The sequence below is a fragment of the Phoxinus phoxinus genome (assembly GCF_949152265.1).
Source record: "Phoxinus phoxinus genome assembly, chromosome: 8".
Taxonomy (NCBI): Eukaryota; Metazoa; Chordata; class Actinopteri; order Cypriniformes; family Leuciscidae; genus Phoxinus; species Phoxinus phoxinus.
The window spans coordinates 34,180,475-34,203,068 of record NC_136883.1 but is presented as its reverse complement, the minus strand read 5'-3'; the positions used below and the strand labels follow the sequence as shown (position 1 = coordinate 34,203,068).

Here is a 22,594-nt window from a genome sequence, read left to right as displayed (position 1 = left end):
ATTCCTGGCAGCGGTTCTGAGGTCACACAGTTCTCTCAACGGGACCGTCTCAAACCAACCTCTTCATCTCCCATCAGAACAGACCACTGACTGGACCTCAGACGAGAACAACAACTGAGGTCTTCTGGGAATCTGAGAATATATTATTAACCACAAATAACATGCATAACCCTTTCATTACAAATACATCAGAAGGAATCGAAAATTCTGTATATTTTCTGTAATTATTCATATATCTTTGTTAGATACAATAATGATTTTAAAACACAATGATTACCAATTTGACATAAAAAGCATGAAAAACATCAATCAAATGATTAAAGTTTGATATAGCTATAGCCTACCGTAGCACAGAATATCCCTGATGATCAGATTTGAGTTTACTTAGTCGGGTTTAAGCTTACAACAGGGTTAGTAACTTCAACATGGGTGTTATTCACATATCTCCCTCTGGTTTTAGGGATAAATTATGGGTTGGGTTAGGACTACATTTTCGGAGCAGTTGAGAACCTCAACGTTAGATTTACAAGATCTCGTTTACCAATAGCGCCCTCTTCTGGGTAACACTGTCAATGCAGACTCAGCAGCAAGAATGAAGACCGTTCAAGACAAACGTCCTTTCTGAATATGGCATATTAAAGTTTTATTTTATATATATATTTTTTTAAAGAAATTAATACTTTTAATTACTTGGTAACAATAAAAGTCTTCACAGATCTTAAAAAACGAATAAAATGCTGTTCTTTATAACTTTCTATTTATCAAAGAATCCTGAAAACAAATGCTTCTCTACAACAATATTAATATTTTCAACATTTATAATAAGAAATGTTTCTTGAGCAGCAAATCAGCATATTAGAATAATTTCTGGAGGATCATGTGACTGAAGACTGGAGTACTGATGCTGAAAATTCAGTTTTGCCATCACTATTATACTTCAAAATATATTAAAATAGAAAACAGTCATTATAAAATGTAATAATATTTCACAATGCTTGCTATTGTTACTGTAATTTTGAACAAATAAATGCAGCCTAGGTGAGCAAGAGACTTACCTTACCGACCATTACAGTACAACATACATTAATGTACTATTTAATGAAAGCAAGGTCAGGAATTTGGTCTCTCAATGTTACATTCAAACTGAAATAAATATAAATAAAAGACAACCATTCAGTAACAGATCACAATGGAACGCATATTGTGTCAAAATGTTCTTTTAATTCAACTCGTAACTATTGCATAGACATGTTTCATAACTACTGAAGCAGCTGGTAAAACCCACAACAGAAACATGGCTTCCCAGGTAAACATTACATTTTGAATAAGAAAGTAGAAAAAGCCCTTCACTTTACCTCGGAAATACACAATTATCCCAATCTTATGGAAGCTTGTTTCGACCACAGAATAACAAAAAATACAAAAGGTAATTCTGACGACTTCTCACAATGTAAAGAAATAAAGTCGCAATTGCGAGAAAAAAAGTTGAAATATATATATATATATATAAAAGAAATTGAGGAATATAAACTCGCAATTGTGAGATATAAAGTCCAATTTTTCTCCAAATTCTAACATTTTCATGCGAGTTTTAAACCACACAAGCTTCCGTAAAATGTTGGTATGTTTTCAGATTTAAAAAAAAGCTCTTAAATAGCTAAACTAGAGTTCTACAGGAGGAGATACACACAAAAAAAGATGTTTGACAAAAAGTATTAAAATATCTTGAAATATTTAAATTATTGTAAAGGACTGAACTAGGAAACAAATATTTTTTTTCTCTCAAAAAGCAACAAAGTGTTTGGAAACGTCCTTATACAGACAGCGGCCGGGTCATCTTCTCAGAGGAAGCTTCGGTTAGCTTCTGTTCTCAACTAACACTAAAACGGCCCAAATTATTCCTCAGAAACGCCTTCGAATTAAGCAAGGCGGGTTTTGATATAAACAAACTCAGGCTTCCTTAATTCAAGAAGCTGACCAGTTTACATTCGCTTCCAACGAAGTAATAAAACCATAGAAGCAAAAAATATATAAAAAGAAGAAACGCAATGATATTAAAAAGCCTGGCACAGTTTTGGTTCAGCTGAAATGGGTCAGTAACGTCACATCTGGTGCATCAGGATCTGTATCTAATGCCTGCACAGATGTTTTAACCACACCAGCACAGCGTGAGGAACTGTGGGACACACCACACAACCTAAATCCACATACACACCCTGATCCCGAAGTAGGCCGACTCGCACGTAAACCACAAGAAACACTACACTACTCCGCTCAAGCCTTCAGTCTTGACATTGCTCAACCGCAGCCATCTTTACCCAGACTCCACCCTGAGTGACCCAACCCGGCTAATAACACACGCAGAGAAGACATCATTAAGTGCTGCGATAATGTAGTTTTTCACTCAGAACAAACCTCACTGAAGTATGTCATTCGTATTGATGTACATCTATGCATAGCGGAACTGAAAGTACACAATTCTCATTATAAAAAGGTAACAAAAAAATAAACAGGTGTATATTTTCCCCTCTGTTTTATACAAGTATTTTAAAAGTAGCCAATAGCTCTTCCCATATCAAACTCTCTATTCACTAAAGTGCTCTCACATTCAACTAACAATGAAAACCATAAACGCAACAGTATAGCTATGCAAGAGTGAGATATCAGATATAAAGCTGTTTAGACCTTGCAGAGCACTAACCAGAAAAAGATCCAGCTATATACATCACTATTTCTTTAAAAGAAAAAGATACAACAATCCTCATCAAAACGTTGATCCTAAACAGCGTGATGTTTCAATGTTTAAAGGGGATAATAACGTGAAAAGAGTGTGTGTGTGTGTGTGTGTGTGTGAGACCAGATGACGTCTGGCCTGTTTTGTTCCAGTTGTTCTGCTGGTGTGCAGAGTCTGTAACACTGAGTCACTGAAGGGGGGTTTGCTCTCAGTATTTAGGTACTTTGCTGTAATCCTCCTGTTGGACGCTCTTGCACAGGCACATGGACAGGATCATCCCTAAAAGCTGGAGTAAGCAGAATAGACAGAGATCACAATCTGGTCCCCCACCTCTCTCACACACACAGAAACACACATTTACAAGCTAATGGCTACATTCATACTGCGAGTCTTGGTGCTGAATTTCAACTGTTCAGATCTTGTTTTTTTGTATAGCTGTTCACATTGTTGTTTCAAATCGGACCAATATCAGATTCCAGTGCGAACAGATCATGGTCTGTGAAGTGATACCACAACAACGCACACGCATACTGTACAAAGGTTTGGGGTCAGTACGAAAAAAATAAAAAATAATAATAAATACTTTTATTAAACAACTTAAAATTAATCAAATCAAAAGTGGCATTTGTATTGTTACAAAAGATTTCTATTTCAAATAAATAGGGATGCAAGATATATCGGCACCCATATCGGTCGATATATATTTTTAAAAAAAGTTAGTTATTGTTATCGTTATCTGCATGATAAGAAATTTTGGCCAATATATTAAAGCCGATAAATAATCAGCTAAGAGACACTTCAGATGCGCACTGTTCGCCATGATGGTTATGAATTGCTTGAAATATGATTGGAATCCCTTCAAAAATGAAAATACGGTTCAGTGCAAGTCTGTCATATAGGCTACATAAAATTATAATGAGAAACATAATTGTGTGCTTGGGACATGGATTTAATGGAGAGACTATTGTTTTTTGTAATCAGGCTCTCAAAAATGATATAAAAATTTGGATTTAGATTTATCGGTCAATATAGTGGTTATCGGCTTTTATATATATAAAAAATTATCGGTTATCGGCTTTCGAATATAAATAATTATCGGTTATAGGTATCAGCCAAAATGTTCATATCGGTGCATCCCAAAAAATAAATGCTGTTCCTCTTGAACTTTCTATTCATTAAAGAATCTTGAAAAAGTATCACGTTTCGCACAAAAATATTAAGCATAAACAACAAGGAATGCGACACCAAAGTGCACCGTATTTGTGAAAAAGTGCCAAAATAACAGAAATAAGGTTAATGAAAGACACAGTTAGAAGGGAATAATCATGAATTGGGAATGCATTTCACAAGATACGCTTTCTAGATTTACCTCAATCACTGCTATTCCGACACAGACTCCCAGAATAACTCCACAGTTCCTCAGGAGCCAGTCCTCCACACTAGATACACAACCCTGCAAACAGGGAACGGAGGAGACAAATGAAATCAGCAGAACAACTGGGAAAAAGAGCGAAACAAGATATGCATGGTTTGGAAATGATCCTAAACAGACAGAGCTCTGTACAGATAACACCAGAAGAGAACATGCCAAACTCAAGCTGGGCCAACAGTCAGCGGTCTCCTTTACAGGAAACTACATTTTGATTTACAGTAAGCACTTTGTTCGCTTATTCAAACAACTGGACTGTGTATGTGCTACTAATATGATACAGTTTCCAAATTAATTAATGTAATAGCAGCATAATGGAAAAGCATTCAGATTTAAATGCAAGAATATGAGGTCTGAAAACTGGCCTGGCCTTCGAGACCTAATGAGCAGAAGCACAACCTGTACCAGAGTCATGAATCCGTTCATTATTAATAAAAGAGCCGAATGGGAACTGAATGGGGACCCAGAAATATTGGCATGGACTGAATGGTTTGCAGGCTGAGAACAGCTAATGTCCAGTCAACAAAGGAAACCCATATGTTGAACTGAAAGCGAAATGAAGGAGGGAGAGAATGCGGCACAGATGGAGCAGTATGAAACAAACGCCAGGTTTGAGAGAGAATTATTGCATTAGCAATGAGTATTGAGAACTACAAGGGTTGAAGCCGTAGCTATTGGGATCAACACCAGAATCAGGAAAGTTTACACAGGAGTTTGCATATGGATATGTCAATGTGTGCCGTAAAGCTGTATGTCTGTACCGTAGTGAAGACAGGCCAGTCAGAGGACAAATGCGGACACAGGCCCGTTTCTTTCATATCCGTGCCACTGATGGATTCATTTCTGCAGGAACATGGATACAGATTCTGAGAATTGTTCGGACTCTTTATCAACTCGTTCTCCGTCCAGTTAGCATGTCCAGTCCAACCACAGCACTTCATCTGTGAGAGGAAGAAAAAAAGCAGGAAAGAAATGTTATACAACAGTAAAAACAACAAAAAAACGGTATTAAAAAAACCTGCTTGTTAAACAAGAGATACAAATCCTAGTGACTTCATCTTAATTCATCTGAAAAATACTTTTATGATTTTAGACAGATATTACTGTAACTTCACTGTAGGGGAATGATGGAAAATAACAGCGAAGAAGGAAACGGCAGACAATAGCTGAAGGAAAACCTGGCGCTCACCGTTCTCTGGAGATAATCCCAGGCATGCTCAGATGTCTTGTTATGACCGGTGTAGTTCACCAGAATTTTGTTCACAATGGTGGACATCTCTTGTCTCAGCTAAAAATAAGCACATGGAGAAATGTTAGGATGGATCTGCGATCGAACTTTCCTGTGAACTGAACGACACCCATAAGAATAACATGATATTTCAACAATCAACATTCTTTATGGAGTGCAACTGTTGGGTTCCAGAAGTAAAAAGTCCAGTCATTTTCTCCATAGGAAATTTGATTTTGAACAATAATTAATAAAGCTTTGAAGAAACACCTATTTTGAGCTTCAATAAATATTGCACAAATAAATATATTGCATAATTTGCAATAAACTTAAAATATTTTGTTTACATATATAATTTGTAATTATATATTGTATAAGTAGTTTATTATTCATCCATAGTTTTTTATTTGATTATGCTGTTCGCAATGCCTCATAGGATTGTAGTTCTTTCCCTCACAGTATTTTATTTTTAAAGAACCAGCGCTACTGGAAAATATTTTTCCATAATTTTTTTTGCATTTATAATTAAAGCAATAAATAATTTTATTAGCTATGATTTGTTTTAAATTTTTGTTTTTATTATTTAACTTGTAAAATATTTAAAAATCAAATCTTAAATTAGATTAAAGTCTCTTATACTCACCAAGGCTTTATTTATTTGGTTGTAATGACAATTTCTTATTATCGAAGTTGAAAACATTTGTGCTACTTAATATATTAGTTAATTTTACTGTTCCTTTTGATCAATTTTATGCATCTTTGCTGAATAGAAGTTCTCTTACAGCTCAAACTTTTTAACAGTAGTATATGTTTGTAAAGTTTTTGAACATCATACAAGTGATACAAATGGAATAAACTATTTTTAAAACCGCCCTTTACTATTTCAACAATGTATACATTCACGTCGAGAACCTTTCAACAGCAAATCACAGTGTAAGTGAACTTTATATTGTGTAGAGCTTGTTTGAAGCTGGTGTGCGTGTGTAGGAGGTGTGGTGGTGCACACAGATACGAGGGGGGCTACGGCAATGATCATCTTAAACTGAAAACCTCTGCTTATGCAGATAGTGTGTAAGAGACGCTGTGAACCTCGCCCTGTTCTGGGAAAGCACTCGCCATGCCCTGTGGTGAAGTATAAAGAGAAAACAGAGCATGCCCGAGCACAGACCCAATTACCTGATCTCTAAAGACTGGTCCTACAGGAACACTAAACACGCTATAGCTAAAAGTCAAATATCTATCCATGTCTAATAATATGGACACAGAAAGAAATTAAACACAGCAAGTTAAGTTGAGCATTATGAGCTTATGGCTGTGGTTAGGTCTAGTGCTACTTAACTAAAACTGATTTAGGAAAGGCTGACTAAGCACAAGTTGCATTAGAGGATGTATATCTTCTTCCTAACACTATAGAAAGGCTGTTAAGATGAAGTGCAGCTCCTGTTGTGTTTTAATCATATTAAAAGCATTTGGTGTAAAATGTTTGTGTGTTTACTGTTCCTGAAGAGGGCGCTGTTGTTGAAAAGTTTCACATGAGAGAGAGAGAGAGTGAGTAAAGTCAGTGGAATCACCCACATCAAACACGCCTCCTGTTGTCGTTACGCACGGAAACATCTCGTCAAGCCACACACACCATCTTGTGTGAACGGTGAATATTGTGCAGCGGAAAGTGAATTCCACTTCCTAATTCAATTGTGAAGTGGAAGTGGAACTATAGTAGTGAACAGTCAAAACGTTTCTTCAGCTACTTCATTTACAACCATCTGTTAACTTTCCTGTTACCACTCAACACGACGGGTTAAGAGATTACAGTATAGTCCCAGTTGACTAGAAAAAGTGTCGCAAGCTTGTGACGCCATTGCAGGAAACATGCTTTTCAAATAGAGCAGTGACATGCTAACATCAGAAACCCCATCAAAACACATTCATACTGTTAGGTCATTTAGGACAAATGTAAGAAATACGTATTAATTAACACTGTTCCAGATTAACTAAATCAAAGTTTTCACATGAGACTAGTGTTGGAGAAGCTACTTTTAAATGCTACTTCATAATTTAAACGACAGTAAAGCCACCTCTTTTACAACGGTAGCTACACCACAGGCTATTTACAAAGTGTAGCTAACTACACTACAGCTATTTAAGGTACTAAAATATTTTTAAACATAACTATCAGATAATTCATTCTTTTTTTTTTTAAAGCAAAATAGTATATAGCATCTCATTTAGATACAGATAGAGATATATATATATATACACACACACACAAACAGTAGAGTCAACATTTGAAGTGGATCAAAACCTTTTTGATCCACTTCAAATGTTGACTACTGAGTGTATTTACACACACACACAATATATATATATATAAATATATATATATATATATATATATATATATATATATATATAAAATAGTAAAAGAAACTAATAGAGAAGAGCAAAGAAGAACATAAAATTACTAAAACTAAAATGAAAAATCTAAATATTACTAAAAAATATCTATCTATATTACTATTATTTGTATCTATACTATATAGAAATAAATAATAAAGCTACTTTTAAATGTAATGTGTTACAATATTGTAGTACTCCCTAAAAAGTAAATAATTACGTTACTTTTGCGTTGAGTTTTTTCACCTGGGCTGGGCTTGCTTGTTTCTTAGTAACAAAAAACAGTTCTACTATGGTACGGTAACCTACCAGGTCTCGCTGGAAGTAGATGAGGACAGCCGCTGTGACCTGGGCGATGAGGATGAGGAGGAGACAGGTGAAGTACTGCAAACAGAGGACAGAAAAGTCCATTTACAATTACTGGACACTCAAACAAAAGCTAGAACCTTTTAAACTACTTCAAACTTTCTGGCTAGTTTTTCTCAAGCCAAAAAGTTTGTCTTGACAAACCTTTTATTCTAGTTGATATCTTAGTTCAGATAAACACTTCCATTTGTATATTGGACATATTAACAAACTGATGATTACATAAAGCACATGACAGCTAGATAACGTTATTTTCTAAATGGGTCAACCAGTTTAACAAAAGACCTTTGCTGACCGCTAAGCTTATCGAGCGATCTTGTGGGTACTAATATGGCCCCCAGTTCTTCCACGGACATCCCCTAAATCTGACTGGCTTATCCCTGTCACTCCAGCTCAGTAAATCCAGCAGCATTAACCCCAGAGAGCCATTTGAAGCTAACTCTTTATCATGCTAATGGGGAAGGGTTTTCTGAAGCCCGTCCAGCAGACGGTCTGGGCACGCATAAGTCTGGCCTTGTTGTGACTCTGATTACGACTCCATGCATGGCAGCTTCTGATGGTCCAGTGCTCAATGAGGTTGTTAAAGCTATTAACAGACTGTACAATTTTATTTGATAAATAATGTATAACGGATTTTAATATAGTTACAAAAAATCACTTAATGCAAATTTTGCTATAACTGAATATGGTTAGAAGCTAAATATCATTTATATAAATAGCCCAGAGAGAACAGAATGAGCTGGCACTAGTAGTCAGCAGTTATTTATATATATAAATAAATATGCAATTTAAAAAAAAAAAAGTTAAATTAAATTAAACCACACTTTAAGTAGTCAGCAGTTATTTATATACAAATATGCTAAATAAAATAAAAATAATGAAATTTAATTAAATCATATCAAATGAAATAAATGAATAATAAAAGTCTAAAAATTAAAAATCTATAACTTTCTAGAATTACTCACCAGTCCAAGGAGGCATCGGATCTCATAAATGGCCCCGATGCAGCCCAGGAAACCCATGAGCATGGTCAGAGATCCAATCCCAATCAAGATGTAAGCGGCTACTTTCAGCGTTGTGGAGGACTCGTCTGCATACACACAGAACACACCAGTCACACTCTCTGACAAGGTCAACTTTATAAAAATTATTTCATGATGGAAAAAGAACATTTAGATGATGAGAATGAATTAAGATCACTTTTCTTATGCAATCGTTTGATATTACACCATAAATCTTACTAGCACATAACAGCCATAATCTAATATTTAAAATGGTCATGAACGGGGTATAAATGGGATATTGTTGTCTGAGGTCAACTTATGACGTTCGCTTGGTTTTTACATTCAAAAACATCAAAATGAATAAACAATAGGCTATTTTCAACCCCGGTTTTGAGCCTAGCTCCTGAAACGCTCGGTTTTATGGGCGTGCCGCATTGAAGACTTGGAAGTAAACGGCCACTGCTATGATTAGATAACCGTTTTGCATATTATAATGAGTTTGCGGTGGCCGGGGCTAAACAGGCGGTGTTGAAGTAGGTGTCGAGGCGGTGTTTGACACCCTTTGATGTCATAGATCGCCACTTTGAAAAGCCTGTCGTTCGCTGAGCCTGGTGTCAATAAAAGCTTTTATTGGACTAACAAGGAAGTTTTCAGTTCTGAAACTTACAGGATATTCTTATAGTATGATGACCTCTTATTTGTCAAAAGCTCAAGGAAAATTTTATTTCTCCATTCATCGCCCCTTTGAACTGTCATGATGCGGCAGATGTGGGTTTTGCTACTCAGAACAACAGGAGTAGAGGGACTGAAAATGAAACTGAGTTTAAGGGTGGTGGTATGCTAGATTTGAGATGTTTCTGCAGCAACACATCAGTCTTGTTTTAGGCTCTGCAACTCAATGCAGCATGTTCAGAAGTATGCAGAGGGAAAAAAAAATACTGTAGAAAAAAAAGCTGTTGGTGCAGTATGCAAAAATTTCATTGCACTTCACCATATCAAAATTTAAAAACAATGCAGGTCTTATATATGCTTATTATAGTATGCAAACTGACTTTTATTTGTCTAATAACAATGTTTAAAGACGTTCAGAACCTGATCTTAATTAATTTGACTAATGAGAGAAAGAAAATAAACGGCCGAACCAACTCACTATCACCACTCTCGATATGGCGAGCACCCTCATGACACAGCAAACCTTCGACGCTTCTACAGTGGCTCAGCATATGAAAGTCATTTCAAATTATTGTGTGGGAATTTGTCATCATGCATTTTCTCTCAATCTATTATTTAAGTTGCCGCGGAGCTCATTTGAGTAGCAGGTTGTTCTTACTATTCTTAGCTACATACAAATCAGTCGCTATGGAGTAATTAAAGACATGAAACTAGCAGTCGAGAGAGTGGAAAATAATGTCTCTACAAAGAGAGGGAGTGCATGTCCCTCCTGCAATTCAAAACAGAAACGAGTTTAGCTGCTCGTAGTTGTTCGGGAGGATTCTTTCAAAGACAGACAAGGCAAAGACATGTGGCTTGTGGCTCTGAAGAACCACCAAATTTTCTAGAATCACGTGATCCTGCTTGCACTGTATTTCACCACAAAAACATGTGTTTCTTTAGCATTCGAGTAGAAGGTAGGGCTGTCAATTTAACATTTTCATTTACTGCAATTAATTGTATATATTAAAAAAAAAAAGATTTTTTTTTTTACTTTTTGTAATGTCATGTTTGTATACAAGTGTTGTATGTAATTTTTTTGACTGCACTAAAGTATAAAAATACTATAATATGTTTGCAGAGATTTAGGAAACGTTCATCCTAATGTTCATGTTCAAATACAAAAAACAATGCTGAAGCCATTTATTTTACTTTGAAATGTGCGTTCGTGTCGGGGTGTCTGTATGATCCGCCCACTGCCAATTTACCCACTAGTATTTCGACACCGTGGGTTGCCAGTTTATTGGAAAATGCAGTGCATTGCAGGCATGGAAGCCAGCGAACAATCTGGGACAGAGATGGCAGATTCTACCCGACCTAAAAAGCCTCGGCAATTAAAACACTGCAAATGTATGTAGCTGATTAACTTAAAGTGTGTTCCATTATCAATTGCGCTCGTTACTATTGCGCGCCATCAATCTGGCAACCGGCGTGAGCATTGAGTCTGAGGAGGAGGAGCGGGGAAACAACCCTCTCAAATATCTAGAATTTGGACTATAGTACCCATTTCAACCACTATCTGTCAATATAACACTGCACCTTTCATTTATTTTTTGTATAATTAATCCGCATATCATGCAATTGTTTTGAACTGATTGACAGCCCTAATAGAAAGATATTATCAGCCTTCCTTCCAATCTTTAGTCCTAATTCATTTATCCCCGACTCTTACATATGTATTCATCCGAAACTGAGGTTATGTTGCCCTTGTATGACCTTAAAAACAAAAAAACTGTGACATCATGTTTGTGACAGATAACTATTTTGTTTTATAAACTGAGAATAATAAATGGCCGGTAGATTACCTCTCAATTCAAGCAAGAATTCTGCGTCACAATTCTAAACACATGTTTCCTGCCTAAGCGCATAACATCTGTCTGAGGGTAAAGTTTTGAAGTTTCCAAGACCTCAGTGTGTGCTTGCTCATAGTTGCTGTGATGATCTCAAGGTACTATGGCAAACACCTCAGTGTATCAGCAGAAGTACCGTCGCAACAGCGTTTTCCACTGGAAAAACAATCTTGGACCCTTTCAAGCACCATTTACATGCTATGGAAAATAAAATAAAAATAAAAAACAATTGTCATTAACTTTAAAGAATAATAATGTATTGACTTGTTGTAGTTGATAATTGTATTTAAAATATACAATATGTATTTTTATTTAAAAAAATAATAATAATCACCGCTAAGGGTCGCAAACCGCTTACAATAAAGGCGTAGGTTGATGACGAAAAAAATTTCCTGCGGAATTATGGAACTTGTCGTCAAGGCGATGGATCTAATAATGTTTATGGATGAGTGAATACATTGATGTTTTTATCATGACTGTGGTATGAAGCAGGGCGCGATTGCTAATGAGAGACAGATATCAGCGGCACATTTGCGAGTCTCACGGATATAAAGGAATAAGGACATTTAATTCTACCGAATTACCCGCAAGTGCTAGCCTGGGTTTCCCCATGCTGCCTTGTGCGCAGCGCAATTTTATTCGCGCTGCTAGGCAGCCTGGATTCCATGGACCAGGTTTTCGCCTCAGCGAGGGGACCAATCACAGAACGGGGAGGGAGCAGCAAGACGATGACGACGTCTATGCGACACACCGAAGCAGTTTGTTTATATCAACATGTGCACTGCAGATTTACCTTATACCCTCATGTTTGTCTTGCACAAACGCCAATAGTCGCTGAACGCCATCGTGTACACATAAATCTATGACCCATCGTCTTCTTCCTCATCTAAATTCTGTCGCTCTACATAGGTCATCTGGTATAATTGAAACGATTGGCTATGAGCTACGTACAGGCGCATATGATAAGTCAAAGTCTGCTTGCCATGGTCCATAATGTTTGAACGAAACAAAAACAACGTGCAGCTAGACGTAACGCACTACACAGTGGTCCACGTCTGTCGCCATGGTTACTATGGCAGTACTACGAGCGGAAACCAGGGATAATGCGGATATTACTTCAGTGACAGGCGAAATGTGAACAGGGATTCCGGGACGGACAAATATTTAAAATTGGAATTTCTCTGAAATAATACATTTTGGGAACTTTTGGGATATTTTAAGTACACAACTGCAGGAAATGTATCACACTGTGCAAGTGATTTTGGGATATTTTATTTCAAAAATCTTACATATTGTACCTTTAAGGTTGTGTTCAGGTTTGGCAGGATTGCTTCGATTAAAACAAGCTCTGGAGAGATTGCTCTGTTAGAGCGTTTCAATTGAATAAGTGTGAACGTTGCCGTCTGAACCCTGGCCCGCACCAAACAAACTCTGGTGTAGTTCGAATGAAATATGTACGCAGCACGGACCAAAGACGTAAACCAACCAAAAACAGGATGGGACAGATCCTAAAAAATACAGGATGCTCAAGGATACATGGTTGCACTACGTTGCCCATTACAGTTCGGTACAGGCATCGGATCTACCGTCACCTTGCACAGCAGACCAAGAGAAACCAACTACAAAAGTAAACACAGCCAAACATGTACAACTTTAGGACCCTGCACACAGTTGAAAATTAATTTACGTACCAGCCTCCGAGGCTTCAAACAACCAAACATTGACTCGGGCTGTAACATGTTCTAGGTATTGCTGTATAACTTCATTGCACAAATTAATGAGCTATTTGAAATGGAAGTAAAATCTTTAAGTGAAAAATAGGGATGATAATGAAACAATTCCCCAAGACTCCCTTTTATAGCTATGCGGTTGTGTGGAAGTCTATAAAAAAAAATAAACTGGGAGGAAGGGGGAAAAAAAATATACAACCGAGATCAAAGAACACACCTTCCCATTATTGTCGTGCTCAATAGGGCCTTAAACCACAGACTAACAAACGTTTGCAAAGTCAACAAACAAACTCCTCGTGCAGGGCAGTGTGGGAGTGACCACCAATGGACCCTACAGTAAAACAGAGGACTACTGGAGCATGTGTTCGCAGAAAGGCAAGGTCAGAGTTAAGGGTCCCCAAGGTTGAGGATATCCTAAGATATCCCCAGCTATCTCCAGAGGAACCGCTGAATCAGAAAAACAATGTTTCCAAAAATGGTCCCGATAACAGAGACTCCAGCGCTGTGATATCTGGAGACACTGAAAAAGACAAAGTGAGTGGAAAGGATGGCGGTGTGACCAGCTTGGCAAACATTTTTAGAGCTTGTCAGCTTCACATAAATATTCCCCTGCTGTAATTTGTTTAACCGAGCATGTGCTATATATAGACTTCTCTAAACCTCCCTGATCTTGACTGAGGGAACTTGGCTTGGTCGGTCTTATGAAAATATTTAATTTTAATGTCTATTTTCAAAGTTTTCTTTAGCAATGGTGTGAAAAAAATAGCTTTAGCTTAAAGGGATACTTAACCCAAAAATAAAAATTCTGTCATAATTTACTCACCATCATATCTTTCTTATGTGGAACACATAATATGATATTTTGAAGAATGTTGGTAACCAAGCAGGTGCCCATTGACTCATTGTTTAGAGAGAAAAAAAAAAAAAAGAGCTTTGGAATGACGACAATTTTTTTTGGTAAACTTTCCCTTTAAAAATGGAGTACAGGCAAAGTCCCTTTACTCAGCGGCCATCTTTGAATCAGCTTTTGGGCTGCAATTTCAGTCATGCAAGTACAACTCCAATCACGTTAAACAGGAAAATAAAGCTGTTTATCAAGATAGGAAAAGTTTGGAAGCATTAATAACAAGTCAAGAAGATTTACGCTAGTTTTCATGCTCCACTCTCTTTCAGCATTGAGCCTTCATGGCTTTAACTGTACAGACTGAGGGAGTATGGGTATGATTCACCACAAATCATGTACGTTTAATCTTTAATCTTTATTACGTTTAATATCTAATATCTTGCTTCCCTTATTTTGCAAGCTTTCGCTCTCTGTTTAAGTGAGTGTGCGTGTATAAACAGAGAGGGCAGTGTGGGAGGGGGTTTGTGGAAAACTTGGTTAATGGTAAAAAAATGAAAACTCCCCGGCCAAGCTCATGAATAACAGCTGCTTTTACTGTGCATTCCCATGTATATGAAATAAACACTAGTTTGAACTCAAGAGTGCAGACAGAAAAACGTTCAATAGAAACATTATAAATTCCTTTACTGTCAGTTTTGATTAAATTAATGTATACTTGCTGAAAAAAAGTATTTTTGGTAAGTATAAAAACACCCCAAACTGTTTACACGTAGTTTAGTTACTGTAAATATTCAAACCCACATTTTGAGAGCAAAGACTAACCTATGCTATGTGATCAGAACAGCAATGGACCTAAAGTACTGTTGTAATACTGAGAGAAAAGTAATTTTTCACAAATGTTTTCTCAGTATACGAGAAAGCATTTGTACTTCCATCACAAATCCTGAACTTTCGATTCCTGACCATGTAACCGGTTTAAATGAGACGTACTCTCAGGGACACGATTACATACATCAGAACAGGAAATTATGTTAAGTTTTTTGTACTTACGCAAAACCATGATGAAACTCTGATTATCCAGCATGACCCATAGTCCAAAGCCCATGATTACAGCTCCAAAAATCTACAGGGGAAAAGAAACAAGCATGAACAAACAAACAAACACGTTGCATGAGTGTTTGTCTCCTTCTGGACCCGTTTGGTTCCTCATAGCTTGATCTTACTGTGAACTGTGACTGGATTGTGGATGAGAACACTGTGCTGCCATTAACATACCCCAGATAATTGCTAAAGACAGACAGCAACTCTCCACAGAACTGAGTTCTCATGCATTCCAGCCACAAAGTTCAAAACTAATGGATCCAAGGTGTCCTCTAAATGAACTGGATCAGAGAAGTTTAATTTCCCCCTGTCCCCTGCATCAGTCTGGCGTCTTCTATGCCACTGTGGAGAGGGACGCAGTAAAACACCAGGCTACTGTACAATTAAAGGGCCTTCAGGAGGGAGAATCAGAGACACACACACTTTTCATTAGCCTTTGACCCTTTATAACATGTCTAGCTGAAGGTTGTAGAAATGCAACAGAGATCAGAGCCCTGCTTCCTCACTGAGCTTTAACTATTTCCTAACAGGGATTTCCAAAATATCACACTGCTGGGTAATTTTGTTTTTGCCCAATAATAATGCAAATGTCATGCGAGATGGTAAAAAAAAAAAAGTGGAAGAAGGCAAAAATGTATTTTTGCAAATGAATATATTATTTTTATCCTCTAAATAAAATAATAATAATAAAAAAAAGTTTCAACTCAAATTAAATGATTACTTTACAGGGAACCCTCTCATTTGGTACATTACTACCGGTATAATTTTAGAGGTTAAAATTAACAAAAGAGCCAAAACTACAACAGCTGTACAACCAAAACAAAAACAGCCGTTTATTTTCAGTTATAATAATTACACCCAAATACAAAAACTGTAGGTAGTTTTTCTAAACTCTGGTCTTCATGAAAAATGTATTTAAACGTATCATATATAATTAACAATAAATAAGCTCCTCCAGTGTTTTTAAACAACCAGCTGATAGCCGATAGTGGAAATAATTATGATTATTGGCCGATACATCAGTGCATCCCTAATAAATATAGTTACAAATACTTCCAAATTATTAAAAAGTCGGACTTAAAACATCTTATTCTTAGTTTCTTCAAAAGATTACTTTTAGTTCCAACACTGTTTATTATTAATAACAACTTCCATATATGATAATTTGAGTTTTAAAAAGTTGAGCTTTGAATAAATTGAAGTTTATGCAAAAAGCGTTTTGTGGTCAGAAACTTCTTTATGCAAAAAATATTTCCCAAAAGGCTCAATTTTCAATATTCCACTCTCAATAGTACCCTCCGTTTCAACCTGCATTCGCTCATGGTAGACCTGAAGACCAGAGCTAATGACATGACTCAGAGTTCCTGCTGAGACAGAATAAAGGTGTAGGAGTGCGGACACTTACAAAGAAGAGGAGGTTGAACAAGAACAGGAAGTACTTGGTGGCGGCTACGCATCCTTTCCCCATGACTGCTGCTCTGTAAAAGAGGAAAATCATCAAAACTCAGAGAAATGAAGAACACCAGTGCTGATGGAGACCACTTTTGGACATGACAAACGTCATTATTACATAGTTGTTAAAAAATAAACTGCAGATGTAATGTCTAATATTTCACTGATATAAAGAGGAAACAACTGTTCTGTATAAATCACAGGTGCAATTCAGTTTTTAGTATTCGGGGGTGGTCGATTAGTTTCAGTTCCATCTATGAATGATATTAATAGAACTCTAAAGAAATAAGCATTCTAGTTCTTTTTAGGACTTCTACATTAAGTTTCAGTGTAATGAATTACACTACATCACATTAGTAACCCACATTGGTGGGAAAAAATATTGCAGCGTTTTCTTGTTTGTCAGAGAATCAGTTATTATACTGGTGTGCCAGCTGAGAGCAAATAAGGATAATCCACAATTAAAAATCATCAAAAGACTTTTCTTTTTTGACAAATAATATCATGAGTATCATTTATTCTCAACTGGTGAGTTTGAAGGCCCAAAAATGGGTGAGAAAAAGAAAAAAGAAAGTATATTTGGAAAAGGAGACAACCTTTTCCATATATTTTGTTGTTGATGTCAAAACCTTCATGTTCAACTTCCTGGAAGTTAGTGTACAATGGTAACCTGTGTTTTGTACTGCAATTAATGGTAAATGGACTGCATTTATATAGCGCTTACACAGACCCAATGGCCACCAAAGCGCTTTACATATTGCCTCACATTAACCCATTCACACACCGACGGCGGTGTCAGCCATACAAGGCGCCATCCAGCTCGTCGGGAGCAGCTGGGGTTAGGGGTCGTGCTCATGGACACCTCGACACTTGGTCAGGTGGAACCACCGAGCCACTGCCGCCGCTAATATTCTAGTAGTTATCATAGGCCCTTATTACACCTGATATGAAGATGTGTTTTGGTCGATCGGATCACACGTAGACGAGGGAGACACATACACGTTTTACTCTTGGTGTTTTAATCTGTCTCTTTTGTCCACTTTTCCAATTTCTTTGAGGGGGGGGGGGGGGGGGGGGGTGTCTATGGGCGGGTAAATGTATGGATGAAATAAGCTCACGCAATTTACATATGAGCGCAACCAGAGATGATGGAAAAACACATGGAGGAGACTAGAGCATCAGCTTTTGTTTCTGGTCTGACAACCACAAGACAAACAAGTGTGTGTGTTAGAAATCAGGAATGGTGCGAGTACATTTTTTCGTCTTCAAACCAAATTTGGGTGTTCAGCCGACAAAGTTTCAATCCCGTCTAGCCTCCCATAATGTTAGTAGGTGTCTTTTGTAGCGGTTCGAACACATTCACCCACATAAGCGTTTAAACTATGAAAGCAATCCGGTCTAATGTGTTTTCGACTACCTATGGAAGTGGCCGAAAGTGACAAGCTCAGAAGTTTTAGACCCTGTTTACACTTGTATTTAGCATCGTCCACTTGTGATTGAATTGACAAAACAAAACAAAAACAGGTGTAAACAGGGACATAATATTAATACATTTCAATGTTTGATTCTTAAAACACTTTTCCTGAAGCAAATAGTAGCAGAACTACTGACATGAACCAATCCACCGGAGCAATCTTGACATTTATGATTTAAAGACCATAACGAAATTGATCTTAAAAATATTTGCACTCTCTTCAAAGGTTCTCCCTGAACATCTATGAAGACCCTGGCAATAAAGTGTGAGATTTCTGTGAGGAGGATTAAAAATGTAACCATGAGTGCATGACATTTTCATTTCTCACTTGGACTGTTTCTCACACACACACAAAACACACACACGAGTAATAAGCAAGGATATGAATCAGGATATGAAGCCAGAGAGAGTCAGAGAGCCAAGCTTCCTTGGCTTCATCTCTTCTTAGTACTCCAGGGAGCTATAAACCAGAGTCTGGACTATTCTGCGCTGAATGCAGTCTTTTTCTCTATTTTATTCAATTACAAAGGGGAGTTCAGAGGAATAATAACACAGCCAATCTCTTTCCACTGGTAAGTATGTTCCCAGTCATGACAAAAACACTGTACTACACAAGATTTGTCTTTCTCTTATTCTTCAACCTTCAGCAGTTTAGCCTGAGAAAACAATCAGAAATATGCAAGGGGAAGTAGTATAACGGCAATGAATGCAAGTTTCATCAGGATTCAGATGATTTGGCTTTCTATTCAGCACTTTACAGTGTTAAAAACCTAAACGATTCACATTCACAAAACCCAGCTGCAGTCATCAGGACCCTCGGCCACAAGTGCAATCCCATTTAAAAGGCTTTTACATTCTCTCTCAGGACTAGAAGCACTTCAGTTGCAGGAAGGTTTTGCGATCTGGAAGCTGAGATTCCCCTTCATCTATTTTCTTTAATAATCTCTACAGTCATTGTCAGCTGCAGTGTACGGTGCGATGTCTCCTTTCTATGGTCAATCACAAACATCCCCTCCATAACACAATGATGGCATACTGCCCCATTACATACAATAGACAAAAGCAGTCTTATCCTAGGATTTTAGGCACAAGACAAATGGATATCTGAACACACCCATGCAAGCTTTACATTGAGTATGTTAAATGTTTACTATTGATCACATGACCAGAAAATTAATCCAGGATAATCGTTATGGACAAATAAGTTCCTCTAGCTAGTGTTCTTTGACTGTTATTCATTTGACAAAGAATTTTCAGTTTAGTTTAGTTTTAAAAATTGTATATGGTGTCATTTTGAAGAGAGAAAAAAAAACTGTAATTGTTTAAAGAGGTGGTTGAGTATGATTTCACTTTTCTAACTTTAGTTAGTGTGTAATGTTGCTGTTTGATCATAAACAACATCTGCAAAGTTACAACACTCAAAGTTCAAAGCAAAGGAAGATATTTGCTTTTAAAGAAAAGGACTACAACAAACGGCTGGTAGGGACTACACGACATTCCTCCGGGTTAGTGACATCAGCAACCCTAAAATGTACATAAGCCCCGCCCCCTGAACACACAGTCCATGTTGAGAAGAGGAAGAGTTGTTGTAATCGATCACATTTGTGAGTCAGCTCAAACTTTAGCATCCATCTTTTCACATGCAATAGAAAGTCACTCTGTGTGCATCTCACAACAGTTCCTATACGAGCGGTTTATAGATTATCATGACAGAATATGCTAATTGAAGATAGTTAACTCCACATCAGCAACATAAATTCATCAACTAACCAATCAGAGACGTCCTGTTGCTTCTACATGTTGTCACTTCTTCTTGAGTCTCTCCATCTTTGTCTGACTCCGTTTTAACATTAAAGGCAGAACAGTTTCTGTCACTTTAGTGTGTCTGCGTGAGGTAGTCGCAGCTGCTAACACACACAAGCTCTTGAAACCCCACCCTCTGCAGCAGCTCATTTGCATTTAAAGGGCCGGGCACAAAACGGTGCGTTTTTGCAAACCCTCAAAAAGTGACAACTTTAACATAAAATATCTGTGGGGTATTTTGTGCTAAAACTTCACACACACACTCTAGGGACATCAGATATTTATTTTACATCTTGTGAAAAGGGCATTTTACCACCCCTTTAATTACATCAGTATTTGATATCTGTCAGCAATCATACTCTATTCTGGGTGGATGCCAAGACCAAGCATAACAGAACTATACAATTTTAGTTTTCTGTGTTCTTTCCATAAGAAACAGTTCAAACGTTAGTTACCGTTAGGCTGATCCCAAAAGACCCAAATTACTAGCCAAGTAGGTCTACTAATTCACCCCTTCTGGGTCACACAAGACACTATTTTTGCATAACCCTATGATTTGGCCCCAGCCAACATCTTTTATACTCGAAGGGCATTCCTATGGCAACCATAATTGAGGCAGCGTGAATGCTCCACTTAAGAGGGGAAACAGTCTCACGCCCCAGTTACCCGTGAGTGTCCCCCTCTCACCCCTCCATCAGGAAGAAGGTCTAAACGAGAGCCGGTCTTCAACAGCCACATCACAAGCATTACAATCATAGAAGAGGAAACCATTATCTACTACACCATCAACCAAATTTCCTTTGCTATATTTGTCAACACATGTTAGTTATCCTACATCACTAAGCAGCCTCACACAGTTCCAGGGGGTTGGAGGGTCTGTTGAACATTTCTGGCCCATTATGGAATTTTTTATTGATGCACTTTTAGGGTGTTCACACTTGGCATATTTGGTTCCATTAAAACAAACTCTGGATCGATCGCTCTGATAGTATGGTTTACTAATGAGGTTTCAGACACAGAGTATGAAAAACACTTGCAATATAGGACTTTCATTTTATAGCAATGAAAACAGAAGTAGTCACATATCTTGTCTGTATTATATAATATATATATATACGATATTGTGACGTACATCGGAGTGTAACGAATCATCGACTTCGTTCAATGCATTGGTTATTGACTGAATATTCAAATGTGACGTCGTACTCAAAAGTGGAGACAGATGAACATGAGACTAAGGGACTGTTTACACAACACTGTTTTCAACTAAAAACATGAAATTAATTTACACGACAACACTGTTGTGGGTGCCTGAAAACGGGTTTCAAAGTGTACGTTTTTGATAGCGGTCTCCGTGTAAATGACAAAAACGCGAATCTCTGAAGACGATGGAGTCATATGCGTATTCGTGTTCAGTCTTATTCTAAAACTTCCCCTCCCTCTTGCAACATCTCTTCTCTGAGGTCACGTTTACTAGCACAAGGGCGGGGCAACCTGTCAATCACATGAAATCAACCAATAGCAAACCACACCCATCCAAACAATTACAGATTAACAAAATCAAGTTTCTTGTCCGAGAAGCCGTTTTACTCGGATATAATGTCACAATAGGGAAGAAAAGACTATTGCACCTTCCGTTTTATGCTGACATTAAAACCTTATAACTAGGCCTGCAAGAAATCGGAATTGGAAAATTACATTTTATTAAATGCTACATGTTCAAATGCAGTGTGCACTAGCACGCAAGCAAAGTTACAACTGAACAAGAAATGTTTTTCCACATTAAATCTTTTTTTTAGAAAGCCCCCAAACCTAAATTTCCCTTATTAAAAAGGGATGTCTATTAAGTTTCTGCTAGATGCCTATCTTGGCAAAGGCAGCTCTCAAACACACACAGTGGCATCCCATTTTTAGCTGGCTCCAAGAGCAGGAGTTTTCCAGCAAGGAAAAATCCAAGTAAAAGAAGAGGAACATCTGTATCCTGGCTCTCTCTCTCTCAGTGGGCTCATTCCAGTCAAAGACACATCCTGGGAGGTCTGCCAACCCTGAACCTTTTAAGGACCTGAAGAAGCATCCAGTACTTAGCCCAAACTCAATTCTGAACCATTTTCACATCTGTGTTTTCATTGTAATTGTTTTCAGGCACCGTTCTGACTGCAAACCAATGCCCCTAAAATCTCAGAGCATGTTTATGTTTTGCTGTCAGTTTTTTTTTTTTTTTTTTTTGTCAGAACAAGTAATCCCATGTCAGAGCAACAGTTTGAAGATAATCTTGTTAAACAGGTTACAGGTTACCTTATATCAATATGTTATGATAATAATACACCCGGTTTAAATGGCACATATATTTGTAGTGAACTCTTTCAGTACGGAGATTTGTCACCACATTATAACTTCCTTAGTATTTTTTTCCCCCATACTATGGAAGTCAATGGGGCCGTCAACTGTTTTGTTACATATTCTTCAAAATATCT

General features: G+C 37.4%; 1 protein-coding gene across 4 annotated transcripts in view; it reads right to left on the bottom strand.

Annotated features, from left to right (window-relative positions):
* Positions 1–1,202: 1,202 nt before the first annotated feature.
* Positions 1,203–22,594, bottom strand: part of cd82b (CD82 molecule b) — a 26,876-nt gene continuing 5,484 nt past the window's right edge. For 3 of the 4 annotated variants that reach the window (XM_079621891.1, XM_079621892.1, XM_079621890.1), the window contains 8 exons: positions 16,797–16,869; positions 15,341–15,413; positions 9,117–9,241; positions 8,095–8,169; positions 5,353–5,451; positions 4,925–5,104; positions 4,104–4,187; positions 1,203–3,020 (listed from right to left, as the gene is read on the bottom strand). In XM_079621891.1, coding sequence (XP_079478017.1) covers positions 2,943–3,020; positions 4,104–4,187; positions 4,925–5,104; positions 5,353–5,451; positions 8,095–8,169; positions 9,117–9,241; positions 15,341–15,413; positions 16,797–16,859 — 777 coding nt within the window. In that variant the 5' untranslated portion in view covers positions 16,860–16,869 and the 3' untranslated portion in view covers positions 1,203–2,942. The remainder of the gene's footprint in view (positions 3,021–4,103; positions 4,188–4,924; positions 5,105–5,352; positions 5,452–8,094; positions 8,170–9,116; positions 9,242–15,340; positions 15,414–16,796; positions 16,870–22,594) is intronic. The other variant, XM_079621893.1, reaches the window with a different exon arrangement.